Genomic DNA, 20730 nt, shown 5'->3' on the forward strand with positions numbered 1-20730 from the left:
CGAACGAGGCAACCACCTTGGGCCCTGCGATTTCAGGGGCCTAGAGCTGCTGACGAAAATCAACTCCACAATGCAGTTTTTTTGCTTGGGCCCCACTCATCGCTTGCTGCCTTGGACCCCACACATCCTAGGGCTGTTTCTGCAGGTTTGATACCCACCCAGGATAGCCCATATGAGCTAACTTGGTGTGTCCTTGGGAAAGGTATTAGCTCCCATTTCCTCTGCATATTATAGCAAATTATATGTTAAATGATCTGTTAAAAGCCAATGAACAACAAGGTGAGGAAACCTTATATTTACATCATCGGGTATGGAGAAAAGGTAGTCAGATTAGCAATTAACAAAGTTCTAATCAAAGTAAGGTTTGTTTCATCTTGGGTATATATTAAAACATTACTTTAACAGAAAAATAAATGGAATCAGAGATGATGTGTGTTTGTGAGAAACAGAGACAAAATATTCACCTTGGTACACCACTGTAACTGGGATCCCTGTAAAATCTGTGTGTCTGAAATCCAAAGCATACAACTGCATTAGTAAACTTTGATTATGGGAGAAGAAACAAAAAGTATGCAAACCAAATTTGACAGTTCATGAGTGTGGAAAAATATATTTAAATCTCAAAAAGAAACATCCACTGAGCATGCTTGTCAGTCACCTTCTAGATAGGTAAAAATATTAATTCTTCCTCTCTTGGAAAAAATAATAATGTAAACTGCTTGACAAAATACATGTACATCATTTTTTCTTTAAAATTTTAATTCTTTATAATCTTCGCCTCCTTGGTGAATCTTTAAAGCATATTTTCAAATACTGACTAAAATTGGAAATAAAAGCATTGCATGTATATAGCGTATATACCCGCTTATATGTCCAACTGCCAGCAACATAGACCCTGATCTTCCTTCACATAATGCATCAGCTTTTTTGTTCTACTTATTACTCCTAACAAACTTGATAGACAAATATCTGGATCTGTGCACTTTGCTGTTGGACTCAACCTATTGGCGCATACATACAGTACACGTCACTTTCAACATATCGCCATTTGTCTTTCTTCTGGGATTTTTCAGTAGGAAAACTAATGAACAGATGTAAAAACACTTTGTTGTCCTCTTTTGAAAATCATCGTTGACATTTGTAAGTGAAGCAATATAAAAAATAAATATATGGGATTATTTCTAGACCCAAATGCAGTGGCCGAGCGGTCTAAAGCGCTCACCATTCCGGATCACTGCCATCTCACCTCTGTCTGCGTGGGTTCGAGTCCAAGGCTCGGCTAGCGTGGGTATGTGGGAAAGCCTGCCAGTAGCTTCTCATGGGTCGGTGGTTCTTCCCTGGGTTTTCCAGGGTTCTTCCTCCACCAGTTATACTGGCCGCCATGTATAGCCTATCTTGTGCTGAAAAATGGCGTTAAACCCTAGAACAACAACAACAACAACAAAAAGACCCAAATGCTGAATTGGATAATGGCAAAAACATCTGCCAACACAAATAATAATTAGTCAGTTAATTTAATCCACAAATTGCAATCTTAATATGATTTTTCCTTAAATATTTTTGTTAACTCTTTCACACCATCTTAACACCAAATTTGGCCTATGGGTTTTATACCATCGTAACACCAAATCTGACCTACGGGTTTGATACCATTGTAACACCAAATTTGACCTATGGGTTTGTTACCATCGTAGCACCAAATCTGGACTATGGGTTTGATAACACTGTAACACCAAATTTGACCTATGGGTTTGATACAATCGTAGCACCAAATTTTACCTATGGGTTTGATAACATCGCAACACCAAATTTGGCCTATGGGTTTGATACCATCATAATACCACATCTAACCTAATGTTTTGATACCATCGTAACACCAAATTGGCCTATGGTTTTGATACCATCATAACACCATATTTGAACAATGGGTTTGATACCATCGTAACACCAAATCTGACCTATGTGTTTGATACCATTGTAATACCAAATCTGACCTATGGGTTTCATACCATCATAACGCCAAATTTGGCCTATGGATTTGATACCATTGTAACACCAGATTTGACCTATGGTTTTGATAGCTTTGTAACACCAAATTGGCCTATGGGTTTGATACCATCATATCACCAAATTTGACCAATGGGTTTGATACCTTCGTAACACCAAATCTGACCTATGTGTTTGATACCATTGTAACACCAAATCTGACCTACAGTTTTGATAGCATCGTAACACCAAATCTGGCCTATGGATTTGATACCATTGTAACACTAAATTGGCCTATGGGTTTGATACCATCATAACACCAAATCTGACCTATGGTTTTGATAGCATCATAACACCAAATTTGGCTGATGGGTTTTATACCATCATAACACCAAATTGGGCCTATGCTTTGATACCATTGTAACACCAAATTGGGCATATGGCTTTGATACCATCGTAACACCAAATTTGACCTATGGTTTTGATAGCATCATAACACCAAATTTGGCTGATGGGTTTCATACCATCACAACACTAAATTGGGCCTATGGCTTTGATACCATTGAAACACCAAATTGGGCATGTGGCTTTGATACCATCATTACATCAAATTTGACCAATGGTTTTGATAGCATCATAACACCAAATTTGGCGGATGGGTTTCATACCATCGTAACACCAAATTGGGCATATGGCTTTGATACCATCGTAACACCAAAGTTGACCAATGGCTTTGATACCATCGTAACACCAAAGTTGACCAATGGCTTTGATACCATCGTAACACCAAAGTTGACCTATGAGCAAGAATAAGCAGAATATTATGGACCTGAAATTACAATTTTTTATTGTCATGTCTACAGAAAGATATTAAAACTGTCACAGTATGCATCCTCTGTTATGGTTTGACGTGACTGTAAGTAGTACTGACTTTTTCTTTCTAATGTGATAAAACATCTTGAGTACTGGGTACATTAAGTTAGGATCTATAAGAAGAGATATCCAGCCCACTGTTGTTGAAAGACTGAGTACCACGTGATATGGTTATTTTTCAATCGCTGAAGATTTTGCGATGTCGATTAATTTTTATTACATTTTAAACAATGTATCAATATGCTAGCAGAACTTTCAAACAACATGGTCAAATCCAGTCAGGTGTTTGCTACATTAGTGTTGTCTAACAGGAAGTCCAGTAAGACTTTGACTACAAAAACTGTCTAACAACATGGTCAAATCCAGAAAGGCTTTCTATGTGTGTCATTTGGATTTTTAACGTAGTTTGAACAATTTGTCAGTCATATCACTACGATGTCTGCAATGTGGCAGTTTATAGTGATGTCTAGCACTGGGGCATCATGCCAAAGACATGTAGCATCATGTCTCACCCAGTCACATTAACCTGACACCAGGCCAACCAGTCATAACAGTAACCTCTTAATGCTGAGTGCCAAGCAAGGCAGCTGCTAGTACCATTTTTATAAGTCTATGTTATGACTCGGCCTGGGTTCGGACCCACTATCTCCCACATCTGAGGCGGACACTGTAGTGCAAGCATTAATCTAAGTAGCTTTGGAACATCACTCGACAGTAAAAGTAATCAGATATTCCACACTGGATTAGAACGATACACACCAACAGCTAGTTTATGTTATACATTCACTAGGCTTTATGTTCCATGGGAAAAAATACTTTCAAGGCAGTCTTTACTCCCCTTCCTATCTGTATTGATGTTTTGTATTTAATAAATAGTATAGAATGCCTTCTCCAGCTATTCTTCAATAACAAATAACATTACAAATACTTTAACAAATAAGCCACCAGAGCTTTCTTTAATAAGTTCTTTAAACCTTAACTGGATGTATAACTATACTCAGACCTGTAGATGTACAAACATTATCCTACAAATCAAGAAGTATGTCCTTTGTCTCATTGTAACCTAATTGAAGGTGAGTTCAATATGGTAACACTTTGTCTTGACTATGACAATTTGAGACAAAAACGTTTTCCCAACCAATACGTCAAGCATCAAAGTTAGTAAAAGTTTGATTCATTGGTAAAATCAAAAGTCTCCCATATTATTGGTATACAGAGTCATTAATGCAACTTAAGGTCTCCCATTTCATTTACCACTCTGGTGGCCTAGTGGTCAGAGCATCCGCCTTGGATGCAGATTCAAACCCTGGCCAAGTCATACCAAAAACTTACAAAAATAGTACTAACAACTGCCTCGCTTGGCGCTCAGCATTAAGAGGTTAGTGTTAGGACTGGTTGGCCTGGTGTCAGGATAATGTAACTGGGTGGGACATCATGCTACATATCTACAGCATGATGCCCCAGTGATTGACATCACTATAAACTGTCACACTGCAGACATCGTAGTGATATGACTGAAAATTTTTTAAAGCTACGTTAAAAACCTAAATCACAAACACACACATACATATTATTTGTAGTTTTGGAACATTGGTATACAGAGCAATTTTTGGAAAGGAATCTTTTATATCAAAACAAATATCAGTGCAGTACAAGGAGTCAGAACTAGCTTCCCTGCAACAGGGTTAGAAACTAACGGGAGTCCATTAGTCTGCGACTATTAGTTTTCCTCAAGGACTAATAAATATGTTCCAATACAAGTCTGCCTGACTAATAAAAAATAAATGCATGTAATTATTTTAAAGTTTGCTTTTCTCATGTTTTTTAATGAATTCCATAACAGAAATGTGGAAAATAACTTGCTATTTTTAGTTACTGAACTTGTTGTAACTCCGTATGTAAATCCAGATCAGCTAGGCGATTTATATTAAGCATTACAAATGGTGTGCAAAGCATTATTGTCACCATGACTAGGATCATAGTTAAAGAATGTGAAGAAAACAATGTTGCGATATTTTGTACAAGATGTGGAAAATCCAGCAAAATGGTTGAAGACTGACAATAATAAGGACAAAGGGGAACACGACAAACCATATGATAAAGAAAGTAGGAACCAAACGTTTCAAAAGAAGTGGAAATGTGGTCGACTGTGGCTTAACTTTAACCCCAAAGTAAATACCATGTTTTGCAGCGCCTGTAGAAAGCATTCAAAAACAGGATGAAAAAGCACATTTGTAGTTGGATTTTCCAATTTCTGGTTGGAAACAATAGCATTCCATGAAACCAAATCACAAATCCATCAGAAATGCAAGATAACAAGTCGAGAATTATCGAAACCCAAAGGGCAGTCATCTACAAGTAAAGTCATCATGACACTAAATGAAAAAGCTGTCCTAAGAATGTTAGTTTTGTTTAAGAATGTACATGCCCTAGCAAAAATGAGATGGCCATTTAGCGATTATAGGTGGATGGTCCAGTTGGATGCCAAAAAGGGAATTGATGTTGGTCAAAAATAGTCAATAACAAAGAGGCACAAGTGTTTTCAGAATTTATTGCACAGTGTGCAAAAAGAAATTGAACAAAGGATTAAATTACCACCCTTTATTAATAGCATTAACTGATAGTTCCACTGATAAAGGGTTCCATGAACAAGAAGTTGTTTATGTGAGAACTGCCATCGGTTGGCAAATATGCACTTCATTTTTGGGTATGACAGACGTTTCATGAGCTAATGCTGATGGGATTTTAGAAGCTATTGATGATGCATCTGCATCAATTGCAATGCTGAATACTCAAGCAATCTTGTTGGATTTGATTCAGATGGAGCAGCTGTCAAGACTGGAAAAAGGTACTATTACTAGATTTAGAGAATCACAGAAATGTCTTGTAGGAATACATTGTCATGCTCATAGTTTGGAATTGGCTTACAAAGCTGCCATTTATAAAACAGTCTATCCATGCAAAAATTGAGCTGTTAACAGGATCTTACTATTTTTATCAGAATAGCCCTTTAAATAGAAATCATTTGTTAGGTGCATGTGAGGTGCTGGGAATCACCAAGGTAGTCCCTACTCGTGTTGGTGGAACTAGATGGTGGCACATTGGCAGAGCGCTTTTGACAATTTGTGGAAATCATATCCAGCAATAGTCAGCCACCTCCTTACATTGACTAAAACTGATCAGCTTTTACCTAGAAGACCTGAAGCTACTGGGAAAGCAGCTGGCTATCTTCTTGACAGATGTCATAACTTTACTGTCCAAGTTGTCATTGTTTCATCAAAATGAGTCTTGTATAGTGCATGAAGTGTACCTGAAAGGTCTTGCAACTATTACTGTCTTGCAACAGTTGAAATTAAGAGACAGACCTAGGTTAAAAAAAAGAAAGTTTCTGCAGGATATTGGTAATGGACCTATACAATAATGTCATGGTTTTGTACTAAAAGAACAAAGTTCCCCAATGTCAGTGCAGTTATCACTTCATGCTAGAGAGGACAAGATCAACACTTTAGCAGAACACTTGGATGCCCGATTTGACAAACAGCAATGTGATGTATTGAAAGCCACACAATTTGCAGATTTTCATTCATGGCCAAGAGACTCAGATCATATTGGATTTGATGAAGAGGATGTTACTACTCTGCTGGAACATTTTTCCCCAGTAATGACAATGGCAGGCTTCTATCCAGACAAGGTTGCAGAGGAGTGGCAACTCTTGAAAAGTTTAATTTATGCCTGTGGATGTCAGGTAGAGAACTTACAATGGTGTGATGTTAACATGAGATTTCAAGAAGGTCACAGTAACATTCTTGCACTGGTGGATATTGTGTTGACCCTTCCAGCCTCGTCTGCAGCTGCGTGGATTCAGTGAATTGAAAATGACAAAATCTGATTGGAGATGCAGATTGTGCAGCAGTGTATTGAATGACTTGTTAAAAATTCACTTTTTAAGTGAAGACATTGCTGATTATGATCCAGTGCCAGCTATTTATTTATGGAACTCTTGTGGACTGAAACAAAGACCACTGTACATGGAGGACTATTCAGAATCAGATGGAGAAGATTATGATTTGAGACAAACTGATGGCAGATCAATATAATTTATAATGTGTATAAATCTCTATTTTTGTGTTATGTACATGTATTTTGAGGACTAATGGAATTTGCTGCAGACTAGTGTCTTTTGTCCTGTTAGTATGCTAAAGTTAGTTTTGAACCCTGATGCAATGTTATATCACATTATAAATATTTGTTTACATTTTTTGTTTCTTTTGGTTTTAACGACTTTTTTAAAGCCATTATTGGCCATCATTCAAAGGAATTGTGAGTTAAGTGCTTTTCTCAAGGACACAACAAAAGCAGCTGACTTGGGAAGGTCAGGGTGGATATCAAACCAGCAACCCTTAAATTGAGGCCAACACTCTACCACTGGAGCTACTATTACTCCTTTCATATTGAATGCATAAGTCCGTTATTCAATTTAGCACGAATTATATATATATATATATATATATATATATATATATATATACGATTTTTCTCTTTAGAAACATTATATTTTACTTAAGACACAATTTTATTATTGATTTAAAACATCAATGGACAATTCTCTCATCCAATTGTGCAAAATTTAAATATATTTTGTGTTTTACAAATTTTATTACAATAGTTCAGTAATTTATTTTAATAAACTGAATTACCTCAGTTATTCAGAAATTGCAACACCATATACCATCATAGAAAAGAAATCATGGTAAAACAAACAAACTGGTACAGGGTATATAACTTAAAACAAAGAGTTAACATAAATAAGTCGATTCGGAGTATAAGACGAGGCCAGGTCAATAACTTGGCTTCGTATTTTACACTAGTAACATCTGGATTCATGAATATTAATGGTATCACTGTACGATACTCCATATTACCTGTAATCATGAAATTGGATCACCGATGCTAACATGCTTGTGATTTTACTCCTGTACAAGGCACTGCTATATTCTGTTATCAATTGACACAGCTGAATAAACAGTCCATGCTTGTTTTAATTATGATATCCATTTCAACAAGAGTCACATGGCTGTGCACGCTTTGTGCATGTTAATCAAAGGTCTAAAGCTTTAACCTAATTATTCCAGTTAAAACCAGTCTTGAGTGCAAGAGTCAACAGATGAGATAAACTCAGTGAAGCTAACAATAGGGAGATGAGGCTATCCATAGGAAAATTAAGAGACAGAAAACAGAAAAGTTACAAACGAAAAATAAAAAGTACTTTTTATTATACTTTAACATATTTGTGAAATAAAGTATCAAATTTACACAAATGAACAGTTTTCTAATCCATATTATTTAACATGTCAATAAAAATTGAAAGCACATCAATGTTATAATTCATTTTATTACCTGTAGTAGAACTGTTCCACATTCTAATTAAGAAAATAAAGATTAAGAGTTCACTTAATCATCTCCAATATATTAAAATCTCTAAGTCTTCGTCTTCCGTATCAAAATGAAAAATGGCGGCTATATCAGGGATCAGATCATTGGAAATGTTCTCATTATCGTCTGTCTCCATCTCATCATGCACATCTGGCTTCTCTATCCCGCTGACAATTTCTGATTTAGCAAAGCCATTTACAATAGCCGATTCAGGAACCCTGCCCCATGCATCCTTAACCCAATGTGTAACCTGGGAATATGTAGCACGCAGCATACATCCCGTGTTTGTGAAGCTGTGCTCGTCTGCCGTCATCCAATGCTCCCACAAATAAACTCAGCTTTGACACAGCGATTAACGGAAATGTCTAATGGTTGTAATAACTTTGTCATACTACCTGGGATGATGCCTAACGACGTCTTCTTGGTTTTCATCTTCACTTTTGTCTCGGCACTCAGTGTGTGCATGCATATAATCCATAATGAGGAGAGACTTCTTAGTGAGGAAAAGTGCAAAATAGATCGATAAAACTGTATTGCCGTTTTGTTTTTACAAAAATTTATAAGTAATTGTCGGTGAGAAGATACAAATATTGACGCAAATGGACAAAGGACTTCATAGAACTTACCTTTAAAGATTATCGTTAAGTAGTTCTCCTTATAAAGTACGTCACCGTAACAAAACACCAAGTCCATTTTAAAATGAGTTCGGAAGCCCTTTGATGTTTTCTTATACAACAAAAATTACATCTCTGTACATGCTAAAGTGAAGACCACAGACCCTTGGTCAACTAGTCTTATTGTTTCATTATAGTCATACAAACGTAAAATATAAAAACCTTGTCATTTTCTATCGTAAATTTGAAAGTCACTGACTCCATTAAATTGATTCGTATATATACGTATATACTGTCATATAAGTGTTTGTTCTGTTTGACTTGAATATATTTAAAATTTCATTGCAAATCTTTTCAACTATTTACCCCTCTATTATCTTTATTGGCGAGTTCGAATAACAAGTAATGTGTATGATCGCTTGTCCTTATAACAAATTCTGTATGGACAACGGCTTCAATAGCACATTGACAGATTTTCATTTCCCTAAAGATAGCCTCATTTCGCTGATTTGATCTAATATGTCGATTCTTGCCCTCAATCTGGTTTCAAATGGAATAACCAAAGCGCCAAGCATGTTTAATTACCGTGTAAATAAAACTGCATAGCCATGTGGTTGTTGTGACAATATACATCGTAATTAAGAATGAATTGTTGATTTAGAGGTGCTTATTGATAATGGAATATAGTAAGGTCGTAATACCCGAGGATTATCACAATCGTCAGGTAACTCAAAATACAGTCTTTTTTTCTCTTTGCAAAAGCAACAAATAAAAACCACCCTGAATACATACGGTCTTGTACACTGACAATTATCTCTCTCTCTCTCTCTCTCTCTCGCGCGCGCGCGCGCGCGCTATATATTTGATTTAAAGTTTAGTTTAAACCATATTTATTTGAGAAACTTTGTCAAATACAATTATAAACATGATTTGGGGGATTTGATAGAAAGCATAATCTACGGTATTTTCTAAATAATCATAGAACGCTCGAGTTAATATGGATTACATCCCTTTGTAGGATCAATTAGATTAATGGAAAAGGCTTTGCCGGTAATCGCTCGAGGGTGTCCAACGGTATACTGGAAAATCAAATATCAATGGACCAGATGCTAAAATGTGATCAGGAAGAATGAGGTATGGTTAAAAAGGATGAATAAAACAAAATTATTTCATGTCTTTTTTTTAAGGAACAAACAATATGCTTTGAATTAGTACAGTACACAAAAGAATATAGACCGTAAGTGTGCTATGCGACCCGGTGAATTTTTTTTTTACTGGTAATTATTTTCTTTCTTTCTTTTTTTCGTTTAAGAAGTAAGAAAATACACGCAGAATGCAAACTACATAATGACAAAACTTATAAATATAAACGCAGTCATATTAGTTTATAACAATATATTGACATAGTAAGTTAACAAGAATTCGTACTTCTATGTGACCTGTTTTTATCCATGCCGATTATACAGTAATTTTAATGGCATGTCCGGTACCGTAATTCATATATAAGACAATGCAATTTCAATGACATAATCCATATATAAGTCGATTTTGAGTATAAGACGAAGACCTGACTTTCAAGTCAAAAAAGTGTCGACTTATAGCCCCGAAAATACGATATATAACTTAACACAAAGAGAAAACATAAAAAAGCTAATTCCCGATCCAAATATTAAATGAGCACTCAACAGTGAACTTGTGGGGGTCAAACGGAAGGAGAGTAAAGTGTGTTTAAGGGCCTCTGTAATACCATGTTATGCATATTAGATACACCAGGCACATGTAAATTAAAGACACACATAGCTAAAATTACATCGTTCCATGCAAACCAAAAAAAGGAAGTGCTTTACAGCTCTCGGCTGTTGTGGTCCAGTTGATGCAACATTAAGAACATCATCCAGCCTGTGTGAAACCATCTTCGCTAGCCAAAGTCCCGATAACCTTGGCTAGCGAAGATGGCGTGAAACCAGCATAGCAAACGTTGATATCATCATCTCATTGAATAAGTGATTTGAATTTCATCAGCCATATAACATGTCACAACATGTAGGGTATTGTTTTGTTTTTGAGTCACCCATTTGTGAATATCATGTATACATAAACAGGTTGATAACGAACTCGGATTAAATCTAATTGTTTAAATGAACCAGTTTCAATAATGTTACAGCTGGGCTCACAACTGTCATATTCGCCGGTGTAAACAGATCCCGATCTATGAAACACTGGTCGCTGTCATACTTTGCATAAGCAACTCTGTGAAACTTCTGATTTTAAATGATCAAAGTAGACCCTGATATGTCAATCAATTATAGGTCAATAGATTACTGTTAAACCTGCTTAGTGCAAGTTGAATGTTATGTCACCAAATACAATAATCCACATTATGAATCGGATCATAAGAGGGCTATTTATTTCCGTTTATAACTTGATAAACCTGGTATGCTGTAAGGTGCATAGTGAGTCCAATTGCAAATTACATAGACACAGATCTACCGTCGCATAATGCGCCCGTCTCTTCAGTTTGTTTCGAGAAATTAACAGAAGGAACATCATACACCCTGATTTAATGGCACATTATATGATGGCAGAATAGGGTCTATGTTGTTTTGCAGTTGTATGTGACTTAGAAGCGAGTACGTACAGTAAGAACAGTGTGTGCGTGTGCGTTTGCGTGCGTGCGTGCGTGCGTGTGTGTGTGTGTGTGTGTGTGTGTGTGTGTGTGTGTGATTTGGATTTTTATCTTAGCTTTAACATAGTTATGATGCCTGCAGTGTGGCAGTTTATAGTGATGTCCAGCACTGGGGCATCGTGCCGCAGACATGTAACATCATTTCTCACCTAGTCACATTATCATGACACCAGGCCGACAGGTCCTAACACTAACCTCTTAATGCTGAGCGCCAAGCGAAGCAGCTGTAAGTACCATTTATATATGTCTTTGATATGACTCGCCCGGGGTTCGAACCCGCGACCACCTCCCGCATCCGTGGCAGACGTTCTAACAACCTCGGCCACTAAAGTGGTCCAGTAAGAACAGAGAATTGATATTCAGCGTTCATCTGGAAAGTTAACAAAGATTTTTTGTCAAGAGCTGAGACAATAGTTTTTCTTCCAGTAGATTCGTGAAGTTTGAAACCTGGTGCAACCAATAAAATGGGTACAATTTTACTTGTCAATTGTATCTGAAAACTGATCTAACATGCAAATATAACAATTCTGTCAAACTGTACATAAGGTAGATTTTGTCTTTGAAGAATGAGGGGTTTCTTTTTCTTGTAGTATATTTAGATCAAAGTAGATCTGTAAATGTATCTGTTTGCCATACATATGCCGATAGCATTTACCTACAACAATTCAATGAAACTGGATATCAAGTAGATTTTGTCTATAAATAAGTTACATTTTTGTCTGTTTCATGATGTAGATTTTGGCTTTGAATAACTTGCATTATTATATGCTCATTTTTTTTCTCCATTGACTTAACATTGTCAGAATCGCGAAGTATTTGTCCATGCTACAAGGGTTCATACCGCGCAACATGTGTCTACGATTTGTATCGTTGTATGAGGGAAAACTTTGTAAAGAAACCGTTTATACTCATGTATTAGTCGCTTTCGTTTTTGGTTGATTAGATTTGTTTATGTATGAACTAAAGCTGTTTCGTCCATTTGAAGGTAGAGATGATAACGTTAACGATGTGGACCAGTTCAATGAGTCACAACGAAACTTTCAAACTAGCAAACGGATGAACGTGATATTCGCAACGTCAACAATAAACGTCAAAGACGCAGTAATTAAAAATACAATTCTGATCATTTAAACAGTTATTTAGGAGAAATATTCATAACGTGCAGCAAATATCATGGTTCAGATTATGACCAGTGTTCTCTAGGGTCTATAACATTAGCATAGAAAAGCATACTGAGGCCAATGGCTATTGCATATCTGTCAGAGTTGTACCAGTTTACAAGTCAGTCAAAACACGAAATACTAGAATAAATACAACTGAAAGTTTTGGTAGGAAACCAAGAGCTTCAGAGCCAATAAGCCAAGACGACGAAAAAATATTATTTCCGCTGGCTAAATGAACTGTCACGCAACAGCTGCTTTTCAATTTATACAATGTCAGGCTAGCGATAAAGAAATACAGGTCAAAGCTGGGGGGAGGGGGGCCTCCAACAGCGACCATGCAAGCGACAGGCAAAATAATGTTTTCTTTAGCTGGTAATAAGAATGACAGTAAATATACTTACGTGTATGCATCTTGAATTTCTTCAAAATGTACTTTCTTAGTTCTGCAAATCTGAATGACATGACCCATATCATTCGTTCCAAAACTTGATACACACCGCAAAATTGTACTGCAATTTCGACTACATGACAAATGACTCTTTGACACTGAAATTTATAGGGTTTTTTCATCTCTGAAGTGCAAGATATCTACAAAGTCTTGTAACTGTAGATGGTGGATAACTCGAGCTTTTTTGCAAAATCTATTTTCTGTCTTTCAGTCTCTGTGAGTTTGACCTTATTGATTTTAAGATTCAAATCCACAGGGTTCCTCCTTTACCCCAAGGGTAAACTTTATATAAAGTTTGGTAACTCGAGATGACGGATAACTTAAGTTATATAGAATTCAAATCGGTAACAGAAGAGTATGTGAGTGGGTGGACACAATCATTACATAATAGATTCCACCTTATGGTGGGCGTATGACAAAGAAAACTGGCTGGCCCAGTTAATGAATGAGAAGTTAAGTATTTGTTACATCAAAACAAAAACACATAAAAAAGACCAGGGAAATCCTATCCAAGTATGTTGAGTTACAGAAGATAGATAACTATATCCAACAGTATTTAAAAGAAATATATATAACGAGGCTTTCAGATTAACTTATGCCCAAGGTTCACAATTAGCTCAGAATTTCAATTCGTAAGGAACAATAGTTGATGTCAAACTTCAAATAAATCATCATCCTCACGACACAGAAAGTATTAGTTTACAATACTACCAAACTGCGTAAATATGGGTCAAATGAAAAAATCAGGAATCTTTAGTATACTTCAAAATGAGAAGAATAATGTACCATTGTTTGCTTACTCACTTGTGAAACATGCATTAATACGTAGATGAGACCAAAAGTGGCATTTGCAAACAAAGATATGTTAATACTTCAACCCACCCAACTGCAACGCAGGTTCTATTCAGTATCAATAGAAATTATTTTGTCCAAGCCAGGCTTATATAAGATCAAATTTAAACGTAAATGAATAGGATATTTTTGTATGTACCAATTAGACACTTTCCATCCAAGAGGAATGATTATCAAAATGGAGGGCCCCGGGTGGGTGAGTGGTCTAAAGAAGCTGACCTTTAAATATCACTCAAACATCTCACCTTTTTCCGCATTTGTTCGAGTCTCAGCTCGACCAACGTGGGTATACGAGAAAGCTTGCCAGTAACTTCCTGTGTGTCATTAGTTCTTCCTGGGGTTTTCCCCGGTTCTTTCTCCACCAGATATACTGGACGCCACGTAGTCTTTCGTGTGCTTGAAAATGGTGTTCAATTCCAAAAAACACAAATACAAGCAAAATCAGAATCGGAGTCCAGACATTCTATTTTTTGCTTCTGTTCTGAATTCTTTTGTACAGCTGAAATGGGGGATGGAGGAAATTCTTCCTCCATTTGATGAAATAGAGGAAATTTCTACGTGCAGGAGTAATTCAGTGCAGAACAAAGAAAGGGCTTGTCAATATTTATGCTTTTGCACATTTGTTCAATTTTTGAGCACATTTGTATTTAGATATTAGCATGAATCATGTAATAGCGTGTCCTACAAAAGGTTCTGTTTGTTTGAGTGTCCGTTATTGACAGCGAAATGAAAAACAAATCAGATACCAGTAATCTGAAAATATAAAGCGCAAAGTTCTTAGATTAGATCTGGCAGGACATGCTTGTATGTAAAGCACAAATTGGCTTAAGTGATCACTGTTGCAGAAGACCACCTGTCTTTACAGACCATGCCCAAGTTTCACCAACAGAAGTATCTGAGTTTAGTCAAGACTTGGGACATTTGATTTATCAATTTTAATTCCAACTTTAATTTCAGCCAAACAGATCACTAGATTGTAAACTTCAGTTTTAGTCATACTTATGTTCTGCTAGTTGAATATATACCAGGCCTGAAGTTAAGCTCTGACATGGAATTGACTAATCATGTCACCGTCTCACCAACATAAGACTCAAGTTAAGTCTAGACTTTATATATCTCATTGTTCAATTTGAAGTCAGTTTTAAATTTCGATCAAAAGATTGCTATTTTCTAAACTTAAATTTAAATCTACACTTACGTTCTGTTGGTGCAACTTAAATTCTAGATGTATAGATGAACTTCTTATATTGTTTAATGACCTAATTTGAACGAACACCTGTCTTGTGAGACCATCTTTTTCCAGAAGGGTAGTCTCTCAAGATGTGTTTAACTGTAATATTAACCTTGCATCTCAGAAGATAATTAAAGAATTAACGTTTCTCTTATAGGTTGAATTTAATAGTAACTTATTGGAGACTTGTGTCGCGTGTTTAGGCTCGAATAAACAGTAACACAAAAAAAAGAATGAAAACAAGCTTTGAAAAAATATAATAATTTATTTCCCTGGAAAATTCTGTATAAATGAAAAAAATATTAGCTTACTGTTTTAAGAATCAAATCCAAAATATTACAAGAATAATCCACGAATATAATTTTGAAGTCCTAATAACAAAATGTTCTACTGATTTCAAGTGCGAATCCCGACGAAGAATCCAAGATGGAAGACGATGACGTATGCTGTACTCTGTAGTATTGAAGTCCATAGTTCCTTGTAGAAACAAGACTTATCACTCTGGTTTTGGAAATTTTAATAATTTTTTTTATATAAAAAACTGTTCTTGTTCAACAATTTCACATGAGCACACGAATTTCCAGGAAAAAAGAATTAATCCTTTTGAATCTAAGTAATTTGAAATAACTCCGATCCAAGTAATTTAAAATAACTTCAAACAGCACAACATACAACTTCCAGTGCAACTGAGACTATTTCTCCAAAACAAAGGTTATATCGTCTTCTAAAACGTAAAAAGGGGGTCACCTGATTATGTTCTCTAAGCTAGTAGAAATTAGGTACTTGTTAAAGATCATGTCCACCCAGTGTGGCCCTGACGAAAACCAATCATTTTAGTCTAAGAATTGTTTTTATAAAAAACTTGTTTACATCTTAAACACATAGACCCATCATGACCTCGACAACAACCAATCATTTTAAAATAAAAATAGAACTTGTTTACGTGGTTGCTACTAATTTTGAATCAACGTCAGGATCTAGATCAACACCTGATGTTTATAAAACGAACAGTCAAGTCAAACTATTTTCTGAAAAAAGAAAATTCTCTAGTGAATACATTTACATTACAATAACATGTAATAAAAAATAATATTTTTTAAAACTGACAAACAATTAAATTGAAATAAATATATATTAAATCAGATATAATTAAATCAAATATACATAACAGGAGCCATTGCAGACTCTAATTTCTAACTGTGGTCACGCTACTAAAATCTTAGGAAGTTAATTATTTAATAGATTTCAGTTACCTCATTTTACACAATGCTATTATGAACCTTCTCTTACATAAATGCAAATCGTAGAAATCGAGTTAGTAAGTTCTGTAATGAAAAAATGGCATGGCATATGATGGTTGCAGTTGGACTTTACTTATAAGTCAGGATATACTGTGTGCTAATTATTTGCCTGTTTGTGTAATATTACATGTATTGTAAAGACTGCTAGGAATGTGTGTGTGTGTGTGTGTGTGTGTGTGTGTGTGTGTGTGTGTGTGCGATTTAGATTCTTAACTTAGCTTTCACAATTTTTCAGTCATATGGCTACGATGTCGGCAGTGTGGCAGTTTATAGTGATGCCTAGCACTGGGACATCATGTCGCCGACATGTAGCATGATGTCCCACCCAGTCACATTATTCTGACACCAGGCCGACCAGTCCTAACACTAACCTCTTAATGCTGAGCAACAAGCAAGGCAACTGTTAGTACCATTTTTATAAGTCTTTGGTATGATTCGGCCGGGGATCGAACTCGTGACCTCCCGCATCCGAGGCGGACGCTCTGACCACTAGGTCACCGGAGTGGTAAATGATATGGGAGACCTTCGGTTGCATTAATGACTCCGTATACCAATAATATGGGAGACTTTCGATTTTACCAATGAATCAAACTTTTTCTAACTTTGATGCTTGACGTATTGGTGGGGGAAAAGTTTTTGTCTCAAATCGTCATGGTCACGACAAAGTGTTACCATACTGAACTCCCCTTCAGTTAGGTCACAATGAGACAAAGGACATACTCCTTGATTTGTAGGATAATGTTTGTACATCTACAGATCTCTATCATAATCCTATGAGAAGAACATTATAACTGAGAAAAACCAGTCAGCATTTATCTTTCAATCCAATCTTGAGGTATCATTAAACATCCAGTTAAGATTTAAAGAACTTATTAAAGAAAGCTTTGGTGGCGCTTTTGTTAAAGTGTCTGTAATGTTATTTGTTATTGAAGAATAACTGCAGAAGGCATTCTATGCTATTTATTAAATACAAAACAATACAGCTAGGAAGGGGAGTAAAGACTGCCTTGAAATTATTTTTTCGCATGGAACATAAAGCCTAGTGAATGTATAACATAAACCAGCTGTTGGTGTGTATCGTTCTAATCCAGTGTGGAATATCTGATTACTTTTACTGTCAAATGATATTTCAAAGCTACTTACATTAATGCTTACACTACAGTGTAGCATGATGTCCCACCCAGTCACATTATCTTGACACCAGGCCGACCGCTAAAGCGCTCACCGTTCCGGATCACTGCCATCTCACCTCTGTCTGCGTGGGTTCTAGTCCAAGGCTTGGCTAGCGTGGGTACGTGGGAAAGCCTGCCAGTAGCTTCTCGTGGGTCGATGGTTCTTCCCTGGGTTTTCCAGGGTTCTTCCTCCACCAGTTATACTGGCCGCCATGTATAGCCTATCTTGTGCTGAGAAATGGCGTTAAACCCTACAACAAACAAACAAACCAGGCCGACCGGTCCTAACACTAACCTCTTAATGCTGAGCGCCAAGCGAGACAGCTGTTAGTACCATTTTTGTAAGTCTTTGGTATGACTCTGCCAGGGATGGAACCCACGACCTCCCGCATCCGAGGCAGACACACTAAGCACTAGGTCACCGGAGCGGTCGCTCGGAATGAAAGCATCCCAAACACTGTGCTTTTTATAATAGGTCTCAACTTTTGAGTATATGCTCAACTCATAATTTAGTTCCAGTACTGAGTTGTTTTTCGTACTGTATCAGACTCGCTTACGTTTGTAAAAATATAACTCTAAATTAGAAACATATAAAATTTAAATTTAAAGCAATACTCCTTCTGCATTTCCTAAATAATGTGGTCCAGACTAGTAGCTGTATATTTCCTTGAAGTCCCTCTAAGTTCATATATTAAGCAACTACATATTTCCACGAAGTTCATACAAATTGCGCTTACAAGACGGTGTCATGCACTTCATTAATCTACAAGACATCGAGAAGAAAACGATTTTGACAAATAATTGCTAAAAATGTGATTTCTAGATATGCACATCTGCAGTTTCTTGGCAGTCAATCAAAAACCGCAAGACAAGTCATGCTAAAGAGTGTATCATCACAGCTACAAAACGAAAAGGCCAATAACGAGAATAGAAATTGTGGGAGCTAAGTGATTTATGCACATTTTCACGCAATGACCATTTATAAATATTAATCAGATGTCATGGCAAAATCAGATTTCATGGCAATCCATTAAAACTTGTAGGACTGGTTGCACTAACGAACAGTAATGCTTAAAAAAGAAATAATAGACAGATGGACCAATGTATCAATAGACAGATGGACCAATGAATCATTAGACAGATGGACCCATGTATCAATAGACAGATGGACCCATGTATCAATATAAAGATGTACAAATGAATCAATAGACAGATGTACAAATGTATCAGTGGACAGATGGACCAATGTATCAATATACAGATGGACCCATGTATCAATAGACAGATGGACCCATGTATCAATAGAAAGATGTACAAATGAATCAATAGACAGATGTACAAATTTATCAATAGACAGATGGACAATGTATCAATAGACAGATGGACCCATGTATCAATAGACAGATGGATCCATGTATCAATAGAAAGATGTACAAATGAATCAATAGACAGATGTACAAATGTATAAATAGACAGATGGACCCATGTATCAACAGACAGATGGATGGGGGATAAAAAAAAGAAACTGATAGTTACACGAACAATAATGACAGAATTTAGCAATATGAATATCATAATATTCAATCAAGAACTAAAGACTCACTCATCCGTACACATAGCTTTAACAAGTTAGTGAAACTGTTTAATGGGGCATATGTAAGCGATTATGGAAAGTCGAATATATAAAATGAACATGAAAAATAGGGTTTCATAAAGGTGTTCCTTTTTCAGACCTGTCCATTTAGAGAACTTTCACTTTATATATATATATATATATATATATATATATATATATATATATATATATATATATATATATATATATATATATAACAGGAACAAAATTGTAATGCCTGGACTTCAAGTTTGATGTTGCTTGTATTTGTGTTGGGTTGGGTTGAGTGCCATATCTGAGCACAAGATAGTCTATAAATGGCGGCCAGTATCACTGATGCAGGAAGAACCCGTGAAGCTACTGTCTAGCTTTCTCACTTACCCACATTGCCCAAGCCTGACACTAGAACCCACGGAAACAGAGGTCAGATGGCAGTGATGAATGGTGATAACTTTAGAACAGTTGACCTATCGGTAAGAGAGTTGTTGTTGTTGTTGTGGGGTTTAACGCCATTTTTCAGCACGATGGGCTATTCATGGCGGCCAGTATTAATGGTGGAGGAAGAACCCGGAAAACCCCGGAAAGAACCACCGACCCACGAGAAGCTACTGGCAAGCTTTCTCACATGCCCACATTGGCTGAATCTTAGACTCGAACCGCCGCAGACAGAGGTGAGATGGCAGTGATCCGTAACGAAGAGCGCTTTAGACCACTCGGCCACTCGGGGCCCCTCGGTAAGAGAGAGAGAGAGAGAGAGAGAGAGAGACAAAAAGGAAGTGTACTCTGCTCTGATGGTCAAGATAAGATAACGAGGTAAGAAATGATCATTGTAATAGTTTGGGTGCATGTGGAAAAATACAAAATATGGTTCTATAATGGGACACATACAAGGAAGTTTTCTTTGCTCTAATATTCAAGGTAAAATATGCAGCATATATTTTTACCCAGACAACCTTGTGTTTTGGTTAATGTTTATGAAACTCACATTTCTTCTACATGTACACCTGTGCATTACATTGAAAAAAAGATGATAATCTTACTCTTGACACAAATAATTATTTACTGATATGTTAGGAGTTCCTTCATAGATGTCTCACCTGCTTAAGTAAAAAGTTTGGTTCGTCAGTGTTAAGGTTTTGTGTTCAAATTTGTGAAAGTCTAGTGTTTGCTTCATTTGTTGATGCATTTATCAAAATGTTGGTACAAATTATTGCCACAGATCTAAAGTTTATATGTTGATATGTTAGAAGTTCCTGCCTTAAGCTGTTTGTTAGGTCTTGTGCGGTGCCCCAACGGTCTTCCAGACTACGGGACTGATGATGATGAGACACAAACCTCCTTTATAGTAAACTAATA

General features: G+C 36.4%; 1 protein-coding gene across 3 annotated transcripts in view; it reads right to left on the reverse strand.

Moving 5' to 3' along the window:
• LOC149801734 (uncharacterized) overlaps positions 1–20730 on the reverse strand; it is a 168911-nt gene that overhangs the window by 107201 nt on the left and 40980 nt on the right. For all 3 annotated transcript variants that reach the window (XM_089956045.1, XM_089956047.1, XM_089956044.1), the window contains exon 6: positions 465–508. In XM_089956045.1, the coding sequence (XP_089812171.1) occupies positions 465–508 (44 nt within the window). The remainder of the gene's footprint in view (positions 1–464; positions 509–20730) is intronic.

Source organism: Sinohyriopsis cumingii, chromosome 4 (assembly GCF_028554795.1).
Source record: "Sinohyriopsis cumingii isolate HCF-2022 chromosome 4, ASM2855479v2, whole genome shotgun sequence".
NCBI classification, from domain to species: Eukaryota; Metazoa; Mollusca; class Bivalvia; order Unionida; family Unionidae; genus Sinohyriopsis; species Sinohyriopsis cumingii.